Source organism: Mangifera indica, unplaced genomic scaffold (assembly GCF_011075055.1).
Source record: "Mangifera indica cultivar Alphonso unplaced genomic scaffold, CATAS_Mindica_2.1 Un_0022, whole genome shotgun sequence".
Lineage (NCBI taxonomy): Eukaryota > Viridiplantae > Streptophyta > Magnoliopsida > Sapindales > Anacardiaceae > Mangifera > Mangifera indica.
This window is the reverse complement of record NW_025401114.1, coordinates 33,089-49,480: the sequence shown is the minus strand read 5'-3', so window position 1 is coordinate 49,480 and position 16,392 is coordinate 33,089. Positions and strand designations below refer to the sequence as shown.

General features: G+C 34.3%; 2 protein-coding genes, 1 long non-coding RNA gene and 1 pseudogene across 3 annotated transcripts; all 4 read right to left on the bottom strand.

The window, feature by feature from the left end:
* Positions 1 to 892: 892 nt before the first annotated feature.
* Positions 893 to 3,525, bottom strand: LOC123206017. Its single transcript, XR_006499937.1, has 3 exons — positions 2,885 to 3,525; positions 1,850 to 2,194; positions 893 to 1,736 (listed from the first exon to the last, which is right to left on the bottom strand). It is a non-coding gene; the product is annotated as an uncharacterized LOC123206017 (long non-coding RNA).
* Positions 3,526 to 3,737: 212 nt separating this feature from the next.
* Positions 3,738 to 4,872, bottom strand: LOC123206016 (E3 ubiquitin-protein ligase ATL23-like). The gene has a single exon (XM_044623107.1). It carries the CDS (start codon positions 4,551 to 4,553, stop codon positions 3,906 to 3,908), a length of 648 nt encoding a protein of 215 aa, XP_044479042.1. The 5' UTR covers positions 4,554 to 4,872; the 3' UTR covers positions 3,738 to 3,905.
* A 6,789-nt stretch (positions 4,873 to 11,661) lies between these two features.
* LOC123206019 lies at positions 11,662 to 14,099 on the bottom strand (annotated as a pseudogene).
* Positions 14,100 to 14,927: 828 nt separating this feature from the next.
* Positions 14,928 to 16,072, bottom strand: LOC123206038. Its single transcript, XM_044623130.1, has 2 exons — positions 15,525 to 16,072; positions 14,928 to 15,356 (listed from the first exon to the last, which is right to left on the bottom strand). Exons 1-2 carry the CDS (start codon positions 15,972 to 15,974, stop codon positions 15,012 to 15,014), a joined length of 795 nt encoding a protein of 264 aa, XP_044479065.1. The 5' UTR covers positions 15,975 to 16,072; the 3' UTR covers positions 14,928 to 15,011.
* Between the last annotated feature and the right edge of the window lie 320 nt (positions 16,073 to 16,392).

Sequence of the window (16,392 nt, the reverse complement as noted above, 5' to 3'; positions counted from 1 at the left end):
TATGTAATGATGCAAGATATAAATAAATTGTGCAAGTTATTCTGATGAAATGCTAACTGGTTTGTAAGAGAAAAAACATGTCATCAAATGAACTGGTTTGTAGATGAGGTTGTTATTGAATACACATACACATTGAGAGCAGTACCAATTGTTTTTCTAAAATATGGATATTGTTAGGTGGATTTGACATGACCTTTGCTACTTACCATAAGGGTACATTCTTTATCTCTTCTTTGTATATGCTATTATTATTATGACAAGTTAACTTTAATTTATCAGGTTTTAACATGGATATTTATATGAAAGAAGTAAATTAATAATAATCACATAATACTAATTATTCTATTTGATATATATTGCATATTAGTTAAATATTTTGTAACCATTGAGTTGATTTCTTGTTGGTAGATCATCAAAATTTGCTTGGTGTCCTCCAATCACTCATATATCATTACCATTTTAGTTTATGAATGATTAAATGTTGTGAAACTTAAACACTGAATCGAATTTGAACTTATCTAAGTTTCAATTTGACAAACTTAAATCGAACTTAAATTGTCATAATTTTCTATTGAGCCGAACTCGAGCAAATATATGTTTGGGGTCGGTTCGGTTCGTATCCAACCCTAATTATGGGCTTATGCAAAATAAACTTAAGCAAGAAATCCAATTTTATCATTTGGGTTTCCAGGGATAATGTTCCACCAAAATTGCCATAAAAATAAGTAAAGTAAGAAATTGTATATGATCTGGAGGAACATTCAAGTAATCCATCAAGGTATTTGTCATCAAGAATATTCACATATAATACATTATACCTGTAAAATAAAGTATATTCTAATTTAATCTCTGCTATTAACATATCGTATTAATCATTCTTCGAAAACCCACGTTATGAAAAAATGAATTTCATTCTAAATCTATGTTAGCATCGGTTTAACTGTTAAGCAAAAACTTAAAAGGTAATTTCTTACCTTCTAGCAATTCCAACTTCCAATTTGTATCATAGGAGTACATCTACAACCTCGGAGATGGCAGGAATCAAGCAAATTAAAATAATGTTGTCTAGATCATGTGTTAACAATTTCCGTTAAATAAGAGTATGCGTATACCAACAAAAGAATCAAGAGCCAATCTTACCAGGGCATCTGCTTCCATCCCAACAACTCCAGTAAGTGAGCCACAGAGCACCCCTCCACCTTGTAAGCAGCTAAACACTTTACAACTTTCACGAGCAGTAATATCCACAGAGTCAAGGCCAACATCCATGGATAAGAAAGCCAAGATGTATCTCCAAGCTAATTCTGGCCAAGTAAATTCATTGATAGGGAGAAATTGAGCAATCTGCATCTTTCTTCCTCCCCTGCTTCGATTTCAACTCTCCAGAATAGAAGTTTCAGTCAACAATTGCAGCTCACAAATTAGTGCCCCAAGCAAAAAGCTATGAGCCTTGGTCAAAACCACACCAAAACATCTGCTGTAATTAACAGATGCTATTCTAGCTTGGGCTGCTTCCTTCATTGATCCAGTTTCCATCTGTATAAATGCCTGTGGGTTTTCCCTTGAGGATAGCATTTGTCCACCCATACAGTCACTTTCTTTCAAGCTTGAGGGTTCAGTGCCAGAGGACTTGAGCCATCAAACCATGGGTTGATAAGCTCCTCTTCAAGTTCCTCCAACATAAAAGGTCCCTTCGGACCCAAACTTTCATGAATACGCCCAAAGAACTCCCATACCTGGAAAGATGTGCAAAAAGTTCAAGGTCTCACATCCTATAAACTTGACTGTGTATCCAAGTATAGATATATATGTTCTGCATAACTACAGTACATCAAATTGTACATGTTACCTGATAAACATCACCAATAATGTGAGGAAGCCTCAAGCACAATGCCTTTCCAGGAGGGCAATGATCATGGTCTTCAACCAACAGAGGTTTGTTGAGCATTCCAAATGAACCATCTGATACTTCTTCTTCTATCCCAAATTTCCTATTTGCAATCAGTAGTCCATTTCCAACAGCTAAGGATGAGGTTGAGTAACTTCTATCCTTCAGAAATCTGTAAAGTGAACAGGCTTTAACTCCAGGGAGCTGTTCAATAATTTATTGCACAAACTCAGTGTCTAACACAAATCTATCCTGGTCCAGCCACTTCAGAAGTACATTGCTCGTTGTATCAAACTTATCATCACCCTGAAATTCAGACAGTGTGTTAACGGAGACTGGAGAGCCAAATAGCTTTTCAAGTGCAGAAAATCTCTAAACTATCAGTTTGAAGCTTTATAGACTTTTCGTGAATGGAATTAGCATCAAGCAGTAAATTATCACATGTATAAACACCATAACCTTTATTTACACTATTTCCTAGACAAGTCAAGATATCATGCTCCATAGGAGGGCAAGGATCTGAAGAATTATCTGAATATTGATGTCATAATCATCACCATAAGGAGCAATATCGCAATTCTCTTCACAATGTAGACCAGAGAATTGCACAAGATTTGACCCAAACAGGATAGTTGATCCATTTGGAATGGACACCTTCTGACCTTAAAATCAGGACCAGAAGCACTGCCATCTGACACTTCACAAATAAAAAGAGACCCAGTGATCTTATCATGCCAAAAGGTATAGCCAACAGGACTGATCCAGTTGACGTCATGATATGAAGGGCTCACATCAACGTGCCCCAAACTGCACAGGAAGTCACTCCACAAAAGAAAAGTGTGACAACAATTAGGCATTAGGAGGAAGCTGAAAAAAATTATGATATTCCAAAAACTACTGAAACCCCTACTTTCACATCATCACTATAACATGGAACAAAAAAATAAATTAAAGCTAAAGAACAGAAGATGAAGCACAAGCAACGTGTTTACTTACCTTATTGTGCTGAAATCCAGTGAAACTATTTTCCTCTCTCACAGCTTCAGTACCATCCTCAATAGTATTAGATCTACAAGCGAAAATCTTAATAGGTTCGCAATTGGATGAAAACTCGTTAAATACTTATCAAATCCCTTTTTTGCTCAATACCATTAACAACCAAAGCTCTTCTTAGCTTTCTTCTTTTGGATAGATCCAACCTTTCCTGCACAGCAGATCCTTCAGTTCTTATTTCAGCATCCATAGAATTGTAGTTAGAAATCAAACCCAGATAATAAGCAACTTCAGACATTGATTCAAAAGTCTTTCCATCTGGGGCACAGCAAACAGCATATAGTTGACAACTGCTCATAGAACATCTTAATTCAACACACCAACCTTCTTGTAAAAAACCCTGCCTTTCAGAAATAAATTCTCTAAGAGACTGCAACAATATCTCACAGGGATTTTGAGACAGAATTCTGCTACTCCTAAAACTTCCAGTGGTGAAGCCCAAATCCACCCCATTGAAATTTCCATTCATTCTTTGCATATGAAGCAATATATCTTCAAGAGCAGCTTTTACAGCATGTGTCAAAATTCCAGAAAATTTTTGAGATCCATATCCACTCCCCGCATATAAAAGTTTGAATAGTTCACTGGGGCAACAAATCCATTGCCACCAAAACAATTATCACCGAGGGTGTGCTTTCTAAAACCAAAATAAGTATTACCAGTAACTAAATATGGGAACTTTCATTTCAAGAAATCTATTGGAAAAAATCATATAAATCAAGACAGATGCGGAGAAAAAACATTCAAAACAAGGATCACAGTGGAAATAGAACAGAATAGATTAAGCATCAGAAAATTAAAATAAGACTTAACCCCTTTTAGTTATAATTTGCGTAAATTGATACAACAATGACTTTACTTAATAAGTAATCTCTTTCACAGTTTAATTATCTAACACAACAATTGATCATATATATTCCAATTAAAACTTTTATAAGTAATCTCTTTAAACAATACCAAGATTTTAACTCAGTTGATCACCATGAGACGTCCCAACAGCAACAAGATTTGTTTGATTCTCTCTTGATTCATTAACACCACCATGAATTTGATCATCATTTTCATGGCTTCTTGGTGAGATCATCTGGGTATTATTCTCCCCCAACTCAATTCTAATATCACTCCCTTGTAAATTTTCTGTTGGCTGCTGATGATTTCTCAACTCAATACTACTAACACCACTGAAACCGCTGCTTTCTTCACCAAACCTTCGGGAATCCGCCTCGCTTCGACAAATCGGACAAATAGGGTTCTTGAGAAGCCATGAGTCCACGCACTGAGCATGAAAGCTATGCTTGCAGAACGGCAGCAGCCTGCACTTATCACCCTTCTTGAAATTATCCAAGCAAACAGCGCAATCAACCGGACTACTTCCCTTACTCTTCGCTATATAATCAAAGCATGGAAGCTTCTCTATGTCGTGCAGAGACATGCTTTTATTACTCCCTCTTTCATCACTTCTGTCATTGCCAAATCTTCTCCTTAACGTTGTTCCCACAACACAAATATGAATGAAAATCAATACCCCGATTCCCAAAAACAACAACACTACTGATATAAGAAGAGTCATTACTATAATCTGAGTTACAAGCTGTAAAGCTCTGTTATTCATCACTCAACCAATCTGTTTAACTATGATTTTCATCAAAACAACTTATTTTTTCTACCTTTATCATCAACAATCAAGCCCTTGAAACAAACAAATTGGGATGTAAAATCAAAAAACAAAGGTAAATATATTTATACATCTTGAAAGTTTAATAATAATAATAATTAATGGGATTAGTTGATAACTCAACAATCATGGAGTGGGTGGTGATGATGAAACGAGGAGACATTTCTTCAATTAGGTGGAGAGAGAATGAACTACCTTTCTGTATTGGTTGATTTTTGTGTCTGCACGAAGCGAAAGGACTACTCCTGACATATTTTTGTGGTTTCAAAAATCAAAACATTTATCAAAGTTTGAATGTAAAGGTAAATATAAATTTTTAAAATTTAAGGAAAATAATAAAAAATTTTAAATTTTAATAATAATTAATTTATAAATAAATATTTAAAATTTTGAAATATTTATTTTTATATTAAAATTTGGATGGAAAATAGTTATTGTGAATAATGAAAATTCTCCATTTATTCAACCATGTTTAGACAAGTTTCTCTAACTAAGACCAAGTCTACCCAATTAATATTTTTCCACACTAATAATTGTGAGTTATCAACTAATCCTCATTAATTATTATTATTATTATTATCAAACTTTCAATATATAATTTATATTCTTTATTAATTTGCTGAGCGAGACTAGAATTAAAACGTAAATGAGATCAAATTAATTAATTTATTATTCTCCTGATGAGGTAATTACAATTCATTTAGTTTTATTTTTTTAAATCAAGTGCAATAATCTCAAAGCTCTGCATGGTCAATGTAGGGGGTGGGTTTGACCTCAAGTTTAAGGGTTGTTTGGTTTCAAAAATTTAGAAATTATCTTGATAATATATATTTTATTATTTACGTTACATTATTTTATGATAATTTTTTATTATCAATATTGACATAGGAGATAATATAGATGATAATCTGATACCATTTTTACATTATGTATTGAAAGATTATTAAAATAATATTGATTTTATTATAATTATATTATTATTTATTAATTTTTTGAGAAAAATAAATTTATTTTTAATTAATACAACATATTCAAACACGTTTAAATAAAATAATTTATTAGTATTTTTTTATTATATTTAACTAAATACAATAATTATTTATATTTATCAAATTTTATTAAATATATTTACTTTTAATTTAAATTATTTATCAATCTTATATAAAAACTCTAATATTAAAATTTTGTAATCAGTGAAACATTTTGTTTTATTTGGAGTAATTATTTATTATGCATAAGTACCATACAATGGACGGATGGTTTACAATATTATATAATTATTATATTAACCTATCTTTTATTATTAATATTATTTTACTTAATTTATTAATAATAAAATATTTTAATTATTTTTTATTGTTTATTATCTTAGTTATTGAAATATCATTAAAATAATTTTAATTTTATTATTATTTATTAATTTTTTTAATAAGAATACTTATATTTTTAATTAAGATAATATGTAATATAAATAATATTTTAAAATAATTATGAGATAATATGGAGATCAAACCAAAAAACCAGGAAGCATCATCCAGCAAGCAAAACCAGCAAGAACCACCATTAATGTTTAGATGCTTCATAAAGTGACCCAGCAAACCAAAGGAGAACCCAACAAGCAAACTCCAGGTACTACATCGCTGCTCCAGAGGATATCTTCGGGAAAGGCCAACACACCCGCACCATCTAGCATTTCTAACATTCCAGGACCTGATGCAAGAAACCCCAGAGGAGACGCACCTAAGCACCCAAATATCCGCATTCTTTTGCTTCCATAAAAATCCAAAGGGAGAAAGTTGCACAAGAAATATAATCTGTTTTCATCATGGGTGCTAGCTTGAGTAGAATAACCATTCAAGGGCTGTTCTTTGCCTTCAAAATTCCATGGCTCAACATTCTTCTCCGCCAAGAATAGAGAGGTAGGGCCTGGTTCAAGAAACCCCACTTGACCTTCCAATTGTCTAGAGTAGAGAACGAACTCCTGATGCCACATGCAGAGCTTCTAAGTTGATCGGAAGGGTGGAAAGAACCTTCACCTCTCGAAATAATCAAGCACAAGCTAGAAAAGAAACATGCCCTTGTTACAGGGAACCTGCAAAACAGAAAACAAGTTAGCAAAAACTCCACCCAAATCCTCCATTATAGCCAAAAGATACAATTTGGCAGATTCCATCTCTTAGCCACAACATCAGCCTCCTCCGACCAAGCCTGTTAGTGTGTGAAATTCCATATTTTTCGGCATTTAATTTCCTTGATTTGTGATATTTAATTCGTTAATTATTCGATTAATTGCTTGTTTTAGGAAATTGGGCATTAATTGCATTATTCTGAGAAAAGATGCGAAATAAAATGAATTTAGAGTTGTCACGTATCAAGACGGAAAGACAGCAAGATACATAAGAGATGGCTGATTGCAGAAAGGGGAGAATCTCGTTATTTGTTGAGAAATTCATAGTTGGAGACTTAACTGACAATTGGAGAAAGTTCAGGTCCTTTGGAGGATATTTGGCACAAAAGAATTCTCAATGACTAAAGCAGACTTGACACTATAAAAAGGAAAATTGCTCTCTGTTTTAGGGATCTGGTTTTGAGTTTTTTTTAGCATCCTTTTCTTTCAGAAAGAAACATAGCTGCAACCCTTTGCTGGTTATTTTTTAATTAGGATATGATTTTTATTTTAATTTTATGTGAAGCCATGAACATAAACATGAGTGGCTAACTCTTTTCTTTAGTTGAGTAATCAGGATCATGGTTCTACGACGGTTGTGGGATCTTCTTTACCCGTTCTTTTCTTTTAAATATTTAATTTATTTCTGATTTTATTTATTATTGTCTTGTTCAATTAAATAGGAGATGTCTTATTTATTTTGGATTAAAAACAACTTTGCTAGATTAAATTATTGAATCCGTAATTGTTTGATGGTTTAATCATAAGTGGCTGACTAGCATGTTTGGTGAAGTAGAATAATTATTGTATGTTAGTGGAATAGGTTAATCTAATTTAAACAAAAACAGCGTATGTATTTTGTTGATTAGAATCTGTGGCTTTTCTAATTTTTAATTCTGTTTTCAATTTAAATTCTAAGATTGTATCTAGAACTGATTGAAAAACAAGAGAAGTAATTAAAGAACGTTTCTTAATTACCAACACCTAAGGAAAAACAGAACAATGAGCGTTTCGATGTTTCATAACCGATTTATTTAAAAGGAAAAATTAATATTTTTATCGATGATCAATTGAATTGAACCATATCTGAATTACTTGGCTAGAACTCGTCTTATTATTGTTTCAATCTAGTTTTCTGATTACTTTAATTATTTAATTCTAAATTAATTTATTTGTGTTTATTCGTAGGATTCGAAACAACAAAATCTCTCTTACTTTATTTTGTTAGATTTCAGATAAATAACTCAATCTCTGTGGATACGACTTTATTTAACCTATCTACAAGTTTTCATTGAGAGAGTAGAAAATTTTATTTTTGGTGGATTCGACACCCATCAAAGCCACATTAATAAATTCCGAGGCCTTATCCCTCTCCAAGAGCTTGATTATATCCAAAAAGGCACTCTCATCTTTTTTCTCCCCTTTAAAAATTCTTCTATTCTTTTCCAACCAAATCACATAAACGGCAGCCCCCAAACAAAGTTTTCCCATTGTGATCTTAAGGCTTCGAGATTTCCATGAAGTAGCTAGCAGGGCTATATAGTCTTCCCAATCCATAGGAGAATAATCTAGGCCTGAAAGATTGAGCAAATGGTTCCATAATCTATTGGAAAATTGGCAATTAAAAAAGAGGTGGTTCATGGTTTCAATATGGGCTATGATTCCAAGAAGCGCCAACTTATCTCTTATTAGAAGTCTTCCTTTAATTGCAACCCACAAAAGAAATGCATGGCGAGGTATATTCTTTTTAAACCATACAATGTTTTTCCAACCCACCTTATTCTTGCTAGTTCTCACCGCTTGCCATGCCAATTTCACCCTAAAGGTTTTGCGTCGACGCTCTTCCCAAATCACAGAATCTTCCCTCATGTTCAGTTTAAAGTCCACCATATTCCTAATCTCCATAAGTTCCCAGGTATTCACCGGAGGCCAATTCCATTCGCCATAGGAAACAATTTCGTCCACTTTAGCGCCCAGATTCAATCCCGAATCAATAATAATTTTTAGGCCAAGCGACTATGTCCCACCTAAACTATATTGAATTCTCAAAGTTTCCCCTATTCACTATAAAAATATCGTTTACTCACCCATGAGCAGTTAAAATTAACTGTGGTAAGGGTAAAATCGTTATTTTCTCTATAATATTAAAAATAAACTAAAATATAATCTATTTTTGCCCCCCTAAACTTTAAAAACTAAAATTTTCCCTCAGCCTAAGTTTTAAAAAATGGCAGTTTCACTCTAAGGTTTTGTTTTGAAATCTCCGACGACATCTCCGGCTCCATTGCCGACGGTCTCTCTCTCCCAAAGCATCATCTCCTTTCGGCAATCTCTTTCTTCCCATTTGGACATCCGATCGACATCGAAGAAGCCTTGGGAGACGAAGAACTTCATCAGGGTTCGTCTTCCCAGACTAACGTCTTCATCTGGGAAGACGAAGAACTTCGTCTCCCAAGGATTCTCTGACGTCAATCAGACATCCAAATAGGAGGAGAGAGATCGCCGGAAGGAGAGGATACTTCGGGAGGGAGAGGTCATCGGCAATGGAGCCGGAGATGTCGTCGGAGATTTCAAAACGAAACCCTAGGATGAAACTGTCATTTTTTAAAACTTAGGCTGGGGGAAACTTTTAGTTTTTAAAGTTTAGAGGGGTAAAAAGAGATAAAATTTACAGCCGTTAGGGTTCTGTTAAATTTAACCGGTCATAGATATGTAAATGGTATTTTCATAATTAATAGGGGAAACTTTGAAAATTCAGCATAGTTTGGGTAGGAAATAATCCTTTGGCCTAATTTTTATTCCATACCTTTCAACGAGAGGGCCATTAAGATGTCAATTATCAAATCATGATAAAATGCTATCACCTTTCACTTCCATTTTTATATGCTTCAAAACTTGTCTCGAAGTCTTAAAATACTTCTCTAGGTCCATGACCAATCCTTAGGAATATTTATATCCCAAAAGGATCTATTCTTAAGGCAATTAAGATGAATCCATTTAATCCAAATCGAACCTGTTGACGGGTTCGATAAGTTCCAAATATGTCTAGCCATAAGAGCCATGTTCCATTTTTTGCAATTTTTTTACTCCAAGACCCCTTTCTTCCATAGGAAGACACACATCCGATCAAACCACTTTAGCTTTGATTTTTCTCCATGGTTGCCCCGGCCCAAAGGAAGTCCCTCAAATTTCCTTCTATTTCTTTAATCACTCTAGCCGGAAGCGTAAAGATTGTGGCCCAATAAACTTGAATACTCATTAAAATTGACTTGATGAGCATTCGTCTTCCCGCAAAGAAGAGGAATCAATTCTTCCAAAAATTTTATCAACAAGGGTTTTACAATCTTTATGACGAAGCTTTTTCGTTATCAAAGAGACACTAAAATAATGGATTAGGAGAGACTCTTCCTCAAACCCAGTAATTCTTTTCAAAAGATTCTTTATCTCTATGCTCAATCCCGTTACAAAGAAAATGTTACTTTTAGCCACATTAACGATAAATACAGACCACATTTGGAACTTTTTAAAAGCCTCCATAGAAAAATTAATAGACGCCTTATACGCTCCACAAAATAGCATGAAATCGTCCACGAAACCCTAGTGGTTTATCTTTATTCCCTCACAAACCTTATGGAATTTGAAGATTTTGTTTTCCATTACCTTAGAGAGGAGGGTAGAGAGCACATTCATTACTATGACAAAAAAAAACATGGAGAAATTGGATCACCTTGCCTTAAGCCTCTTAAACTCTCAAAGAAACCCGCTAATTCACCATTAACACACATTGAAAACTTAGGGGCCATTACACAAGCTTCAATCCACTCAATCTTTCTTTGAGGAAAGCCTAACACCTTGAGCCCAAGCAATAAGAAGTCTCATCTAAGTTATAGGCTTTCATTAAATCAATTTTAATAGCACATAGCACAATTCTTGAGTTTCAAAGAAGGCCTATAATAATTAGGAAAGAGGTCCTAACAAAGAAGAATTTTATCTCAATTTCTTTTACCCCTTACAAATGTCGCTTGAGCTTGATCAATAAAATAAGGAAAACCACTTTAATTCTATTAGCAGAAAAAAAAAAAAACCTTAATTACACTTAAAATTTATTTTCATATTCAATAAAAAAATTTAATTATAAAATATGTGTATTTAACTATCTGCTATCCATACTAGTCAATGAAGTGGGTGCTAAAGTTACTTTCCAATCAAGACAAAAGAGACTAAAAAGATGGGCTTAGCAAGGAGGTCGATATTGGTCCCTCTGTAAGCAATAAAAAATCTCATTAATCCAAATATAATAATCAATGTCTTACGATATATGATATATATTTTATAATATAATATGATATAAATAAAAAATAACACGTATTATAAGATATATTAAGTTAACACAATACAATAAATATATTCTACGATATAATATATATTATCTATACAAATCAATACACTTTTTTAGAAAAAATTATGATGCAATAAGAGTGTAGATGAAAAATTTTAAATTTTAGAAGTATTTATGATATTTTTCAAAATGACAATGTGTCAATTATTATTATTATTATTTTTTAAAAAAATGTATCATATCATATGATATGATACAAAAAATTAGGTTTTTAATATATGATATGATATACGGGTTGACTACCTTGCTCCAGGCATTAGAGGAGACCCGGGCATACTAACAACAGCTAAAGTTTCTATTCCTGAAACTTCGACTGACTAAATTTACAATCCGCAAGAGACAAGTTTTGAAGACTGAAATTTAGTGCCCGTTGTAAATAATTATGCAAATTCGAACAATATTTTTCCCCATTGATGATAGAATTGGTTTAGTTTCTTTCCAGGGCTATCATTTCATAACAAGAACATTAAAGAAACTTATTTCTCTCTCTTTTTGTTAAACATAACTTCATATCTACAAATCGTGTCACAAATTACATTGGATCCCTTTCTCTTCCTATGTTTCAGAAGGTTTTGAGGTTATAAGGTTAAAATGTCATCACATAAAACCTATCTATTCTTGAATTTTTCATAGATCTTGTACTAACTAAACATGGTCTACAGAGAAATCAGGCTCATCTGGCTTAAACATTTTTGGTATCTTTAAGCTACCAGAACTAGCATCGACCCCTGCAACTGACGCTTTCTGTTTAGCTGCTGCTTTACCACCAGTACTTCCATGGCCATACTCATAATTTCCATCAGCTACGTTATCCACGTAATAGTTAGCTTGGTCAGGAATTTGCTTGTAGTAGAAGCTACCCTCTCTTCGAATCAGTTCCTTTGTCGTCTTCCTCTTCTTAAACCTTCTCCAAGCAGATTGTCTGAAGCAGGCAACCCATGTTCTCCATTGGTGAGAGTAGTATCTGAAGGCATGCTGCAGCTTCTTGCTGTGGAGCTTCTTGAACAGACGTGCAACGAATTTGAGGTCTTCCGCTTGAAGGGCGAAAGCTTCAACTTCACAAAGAGCTCTCACTGTCGAGTTGAAGAAGGCAAGTTGTGTGTAGAGCAAGGCATTAAGGCCCATTTAGCAACTCTTCACCACAGAAATCGCCAGGTCTTAGAGTGATGGAGTTGAAGAAACCAGACCTTCCTCCATTAGTTATAGAGCTTTCAAGTTTTCCTCTGATTACAAGAAGCATCTCGTTCGATCGCCCTCTCGAACAGTGTATGTACCTTGAGTGCTGAAAGACGGCATGAGACGCTGGCAAAATGCATCAAGAAGCTGGTTATCCATTTGGGCGAAAAATGGAACCTTAAGAATGAAAAGAATAAGAATAAGAATTGAAAATGGTTCGTTGCATGTTTTAGTCCTAATGAAGAAGAAAAACTTACACGGCGAACAAGAGCAATACATAAATGGTGCTGAATGTCTCGACGGAGGTCCAACGGTAATGAACGCAGAACAGATTCTTCGTTGACTCCCCTTGTAGCTTGCCATTTGTACTGAACAAACTGTCCAACACGTTCTCACAAATCTTCAGGCAATTGGCGGTGCTTCATCCATCCTCCGTATCTCTTAGCTTAACTCTCCATTCTTCAAATCTCACGGTCATAGATTGCAAGTATTTCTTCAACAAGGAAAAAAAACAACAAAATTTCTCAATTTTGCTAATTCTGAATCAGTAAAAACAAAAACCATCCTGTTTAACCATTGAAAACTTTTTGATTAGCTGGATCGCATTCTGGTGATATTCTGCCAGTTATTACGTTCAGGCGAATTCACAGACCTGCAATCAAGAAAATCCAGATTACATAGAATTCTCGACTTATTCTCCCTTGAACACTCTGTTTTCCAGCATTCGAATTGCCGCCCTATGGACAATAAGTACCAAGTTGCTCCAACTACCTGCACCAGCAGTAGGAATTGAGTTTTTGAAACTAAAAGAAAGTTGAAATCATATCGATCCTCCAATGTGATGAATTCAATGGTGATTAATCGTGTTCCTGACTAGAGAGTTACAAAGGGGTGACCTGATTCTTACATGGCTGGCAAGCAAGAAGAGAAGGAGATTGTAGGCAGCTCCAGACCAAGCAGTCTTAGCAACAGCCCCTGTAGTTTCGATGATTCTTTGGTTCAAAGGGAAGATGAAAAATAGTCTGGGAATTTATTGCGCAAGAACAATGAGAGCCAGAGTGGAGTTGTCATTAGATTTGGTTATTTGGTTTTTATTGCAGGAATTACATACCAGATCACAAGTGCAAACAAAAAATTTGCAAAACCCTCAGCTTCAGCAAAGAAATCCAGAAAATGGTGGACATAAGAAAGAAAGTTCGAACCTGAGGCAAAGGAAGCGCAGCAGCAAGATCAATGATAAAATCTTTCCTGAAACACCCCATAGAAGTCCCATAAGGATCCATAACCAACTCTCCCCTCCCAAAAACTCTAGAACTGGGTGACACAAAAGCGGTCATGAACTTCATAGAAGAAATATGAAGCGTATAAAATAGATCAGCAACAGAGCGAAAGAAGGTCATATAAAAACCCGAATTAGTGTCTCTCTCTAAACAGCCCTCACGCCTTGCCATTGGAATATAAAAAGTAGAGCAGGCCAATGAAGAGAGCGATGATACATGAGGCAAGGAAGACGTAGTTCGAGTATTTTGTAGCGCCAATAGAGGAATTGAGCAGTGCGGACGGCACCAGGATTGGTGGTGGAGGGAGTTGATATATTATTAGAAGAAGGGAGGTTTTTGGGGTGGAAGAGGGGAATAATGGAAGACTGTTTGGATTCTGCTGCAAGGGTGAAACAAAGTTATGTAGACGAGATTTTCACCACTGGAAATGAAGGAGAGTAGAAAACAGCAGCGTTGTGAATTCTAGGATGGAAGGAAAGAGAGAGAGAAAGACAGTGGGGAGGGAATTGTAGTTAGTCATAAAAGAAAAGAAAAGAAAATTCAGCAGGAAACCGAAGACAAACCTCATAAATCAGAAACAGGAAGGACAAAATGAGAATGTAAACTATATGGTCTGCCACCTTAATATATAGAATATAATTAGAAAAGCAAAGTGTTTACTTTAAGAGGCGTTTGGTTTGGGTAATATTTTATTATCAAAATAGAAAGATTACCTGAAGATAGATTATTTAGAAGATTAATAGGTATAAATGATTACTATATTTGATAAAATTTGATAGGTATAAATAATTATTGTATTTAGTTAAAGGTAATAAAAGATTACTAGTAAATTATTTTACTTAAATATCTTTAAATATAATTATTTTTAAATATTTTTTATATTATTTGTCATATTAATTAAAAATAAATTTATTTTTATCTCAAAAAATTAATAAATAATAATATAATTATAATAAACTCAAGATTACTTCAGTAATCTTTAAATACCTAAGGTGAAGGTAGAAATCTGATTATCACCTATATTACCTGTCACGTCAACATTGATAATAAAAAATTATTATAATCTTTTATCACTAATAAATCAAATAAAAGAATAAAAAATAGGTTAACAAAGTAACCTTAAAAAACATCGACCAAACACCCCCTAAACATGTCCCTTCACTCTTTCTTTGTATTTTCCCTCGAACCTTTGTGACTTCATAAAATATTAAATTTAATTGATGTGACTTCACTCCGTACATAATTTTATTTTAGCAAAGAGGCCCAGAAATAAATAAAACAACATCATCTGAATGCATAAATTAATTATTATTACTAATCGGTTACACAAATACTTAATAAAACACTTTTCATCTAATTTCCCAATTTCAGCTTCAGGCTTTTCCCTCAGCCCCATCAAATTTTTTCTCAAGAAATCTCTTTTTACAGTCGTAGAAATAGATCACAAAAGCCACCCACTTCATCACATTCCACAGACAATTCACACAGACTTGTGCAGCAATGACTTCAATCACATTTTTGCTTCCTCCATTTCGCCACCCAAACAAGATACACAATATTCTTAACCCAAAACTCCAACCCGAGAACATAAACTGTAGCACAAGTCCTCGCTTTCTGCTGCCTCTACTCAGATATGCAGAGACTCCAAGCGCCACATCGCCGTGTTTATTCTCCTCCAGGATCGAAATTACCAGCCCCATATTCCATATCGCAGTCCACTCCATGGATTTTGCCAGAAAAACAATGATCAGTAACCCGTATATGATGTTGAAGAACACAACTGTTGAAGCGTAGAAGTTTATTGACAAGGTCAACAAGCCGATCAATGTAAGTGAAGTTAATAGAAGAGCGCAGATGGATGTGATCAATGTGCCTTTGAAACTCACCTTGTTTATCGTTTTCCTGATTATGCCCTTCAAACTCGTTGATTCATTCTCATCTTTTAAGTAAATCTCTGAAGCTGTAGAAACTGTGATGATGGTGTTAAGTAGGTCGACAAGATGAACGAGACCCAAGAACCAGAGAAATGAAATGAGATTTTTTGCTGAAATTTTTCCAATCAATTCTCGGATGGCATGAAAGGTTAACCTGGAATAGCACGACGTTAAATCAAATTCGTAGCAAGGAGAATCGTTGGACATGAATTTGAGAGCTTGAATCAAGTTGTGCTGGAAAATTATCTCATGCAAAAGGAAGAAGCAGAAAAAAGGGAAGAAAGCAGTGAGAAAAAAGATGATGAAGGTGGGAATTCTGAAAGGTAATTTGATGGTTTCTTTGATTATTCCAAAGAAGTCTAGCTTTTCTCTCATTAGAATTTTGTTATTGTTGATCTCCATTTTCACTCTGCTTTACTTACTCCTCTAGTTCAGCATCTAAATCTATGGCTGTGTTAGGGAAAGCGTAGTCTTTGGTGTATGGAGTCAAAAGTCAACTTAATGGGCAAGAAGGATCTTGGAACTCGGAAGCAAAAGCTCTTCCTTAAGTTGACTTGACAAATTATTTGATATTTTTTATTCATTATTATTCATCGGATCCTTCTTATGGATCCCAAGCATCAATTGGGCCGCATAAGTACAGGCTCAATTAAGCCCAATTTTGAATTAGTCCGCAAGTAACCTTGTAGATCCTTTTCGGCCAAAAGATTTTTCCACCCAAAGTATAAAAAATGACAATTTTCCCCTAGAATTTTTTTTCACTTTTATTTGATGATGATCCAGCGTTCTTTTGTCATCGCCGTCCGCCCTCCTATCTTAT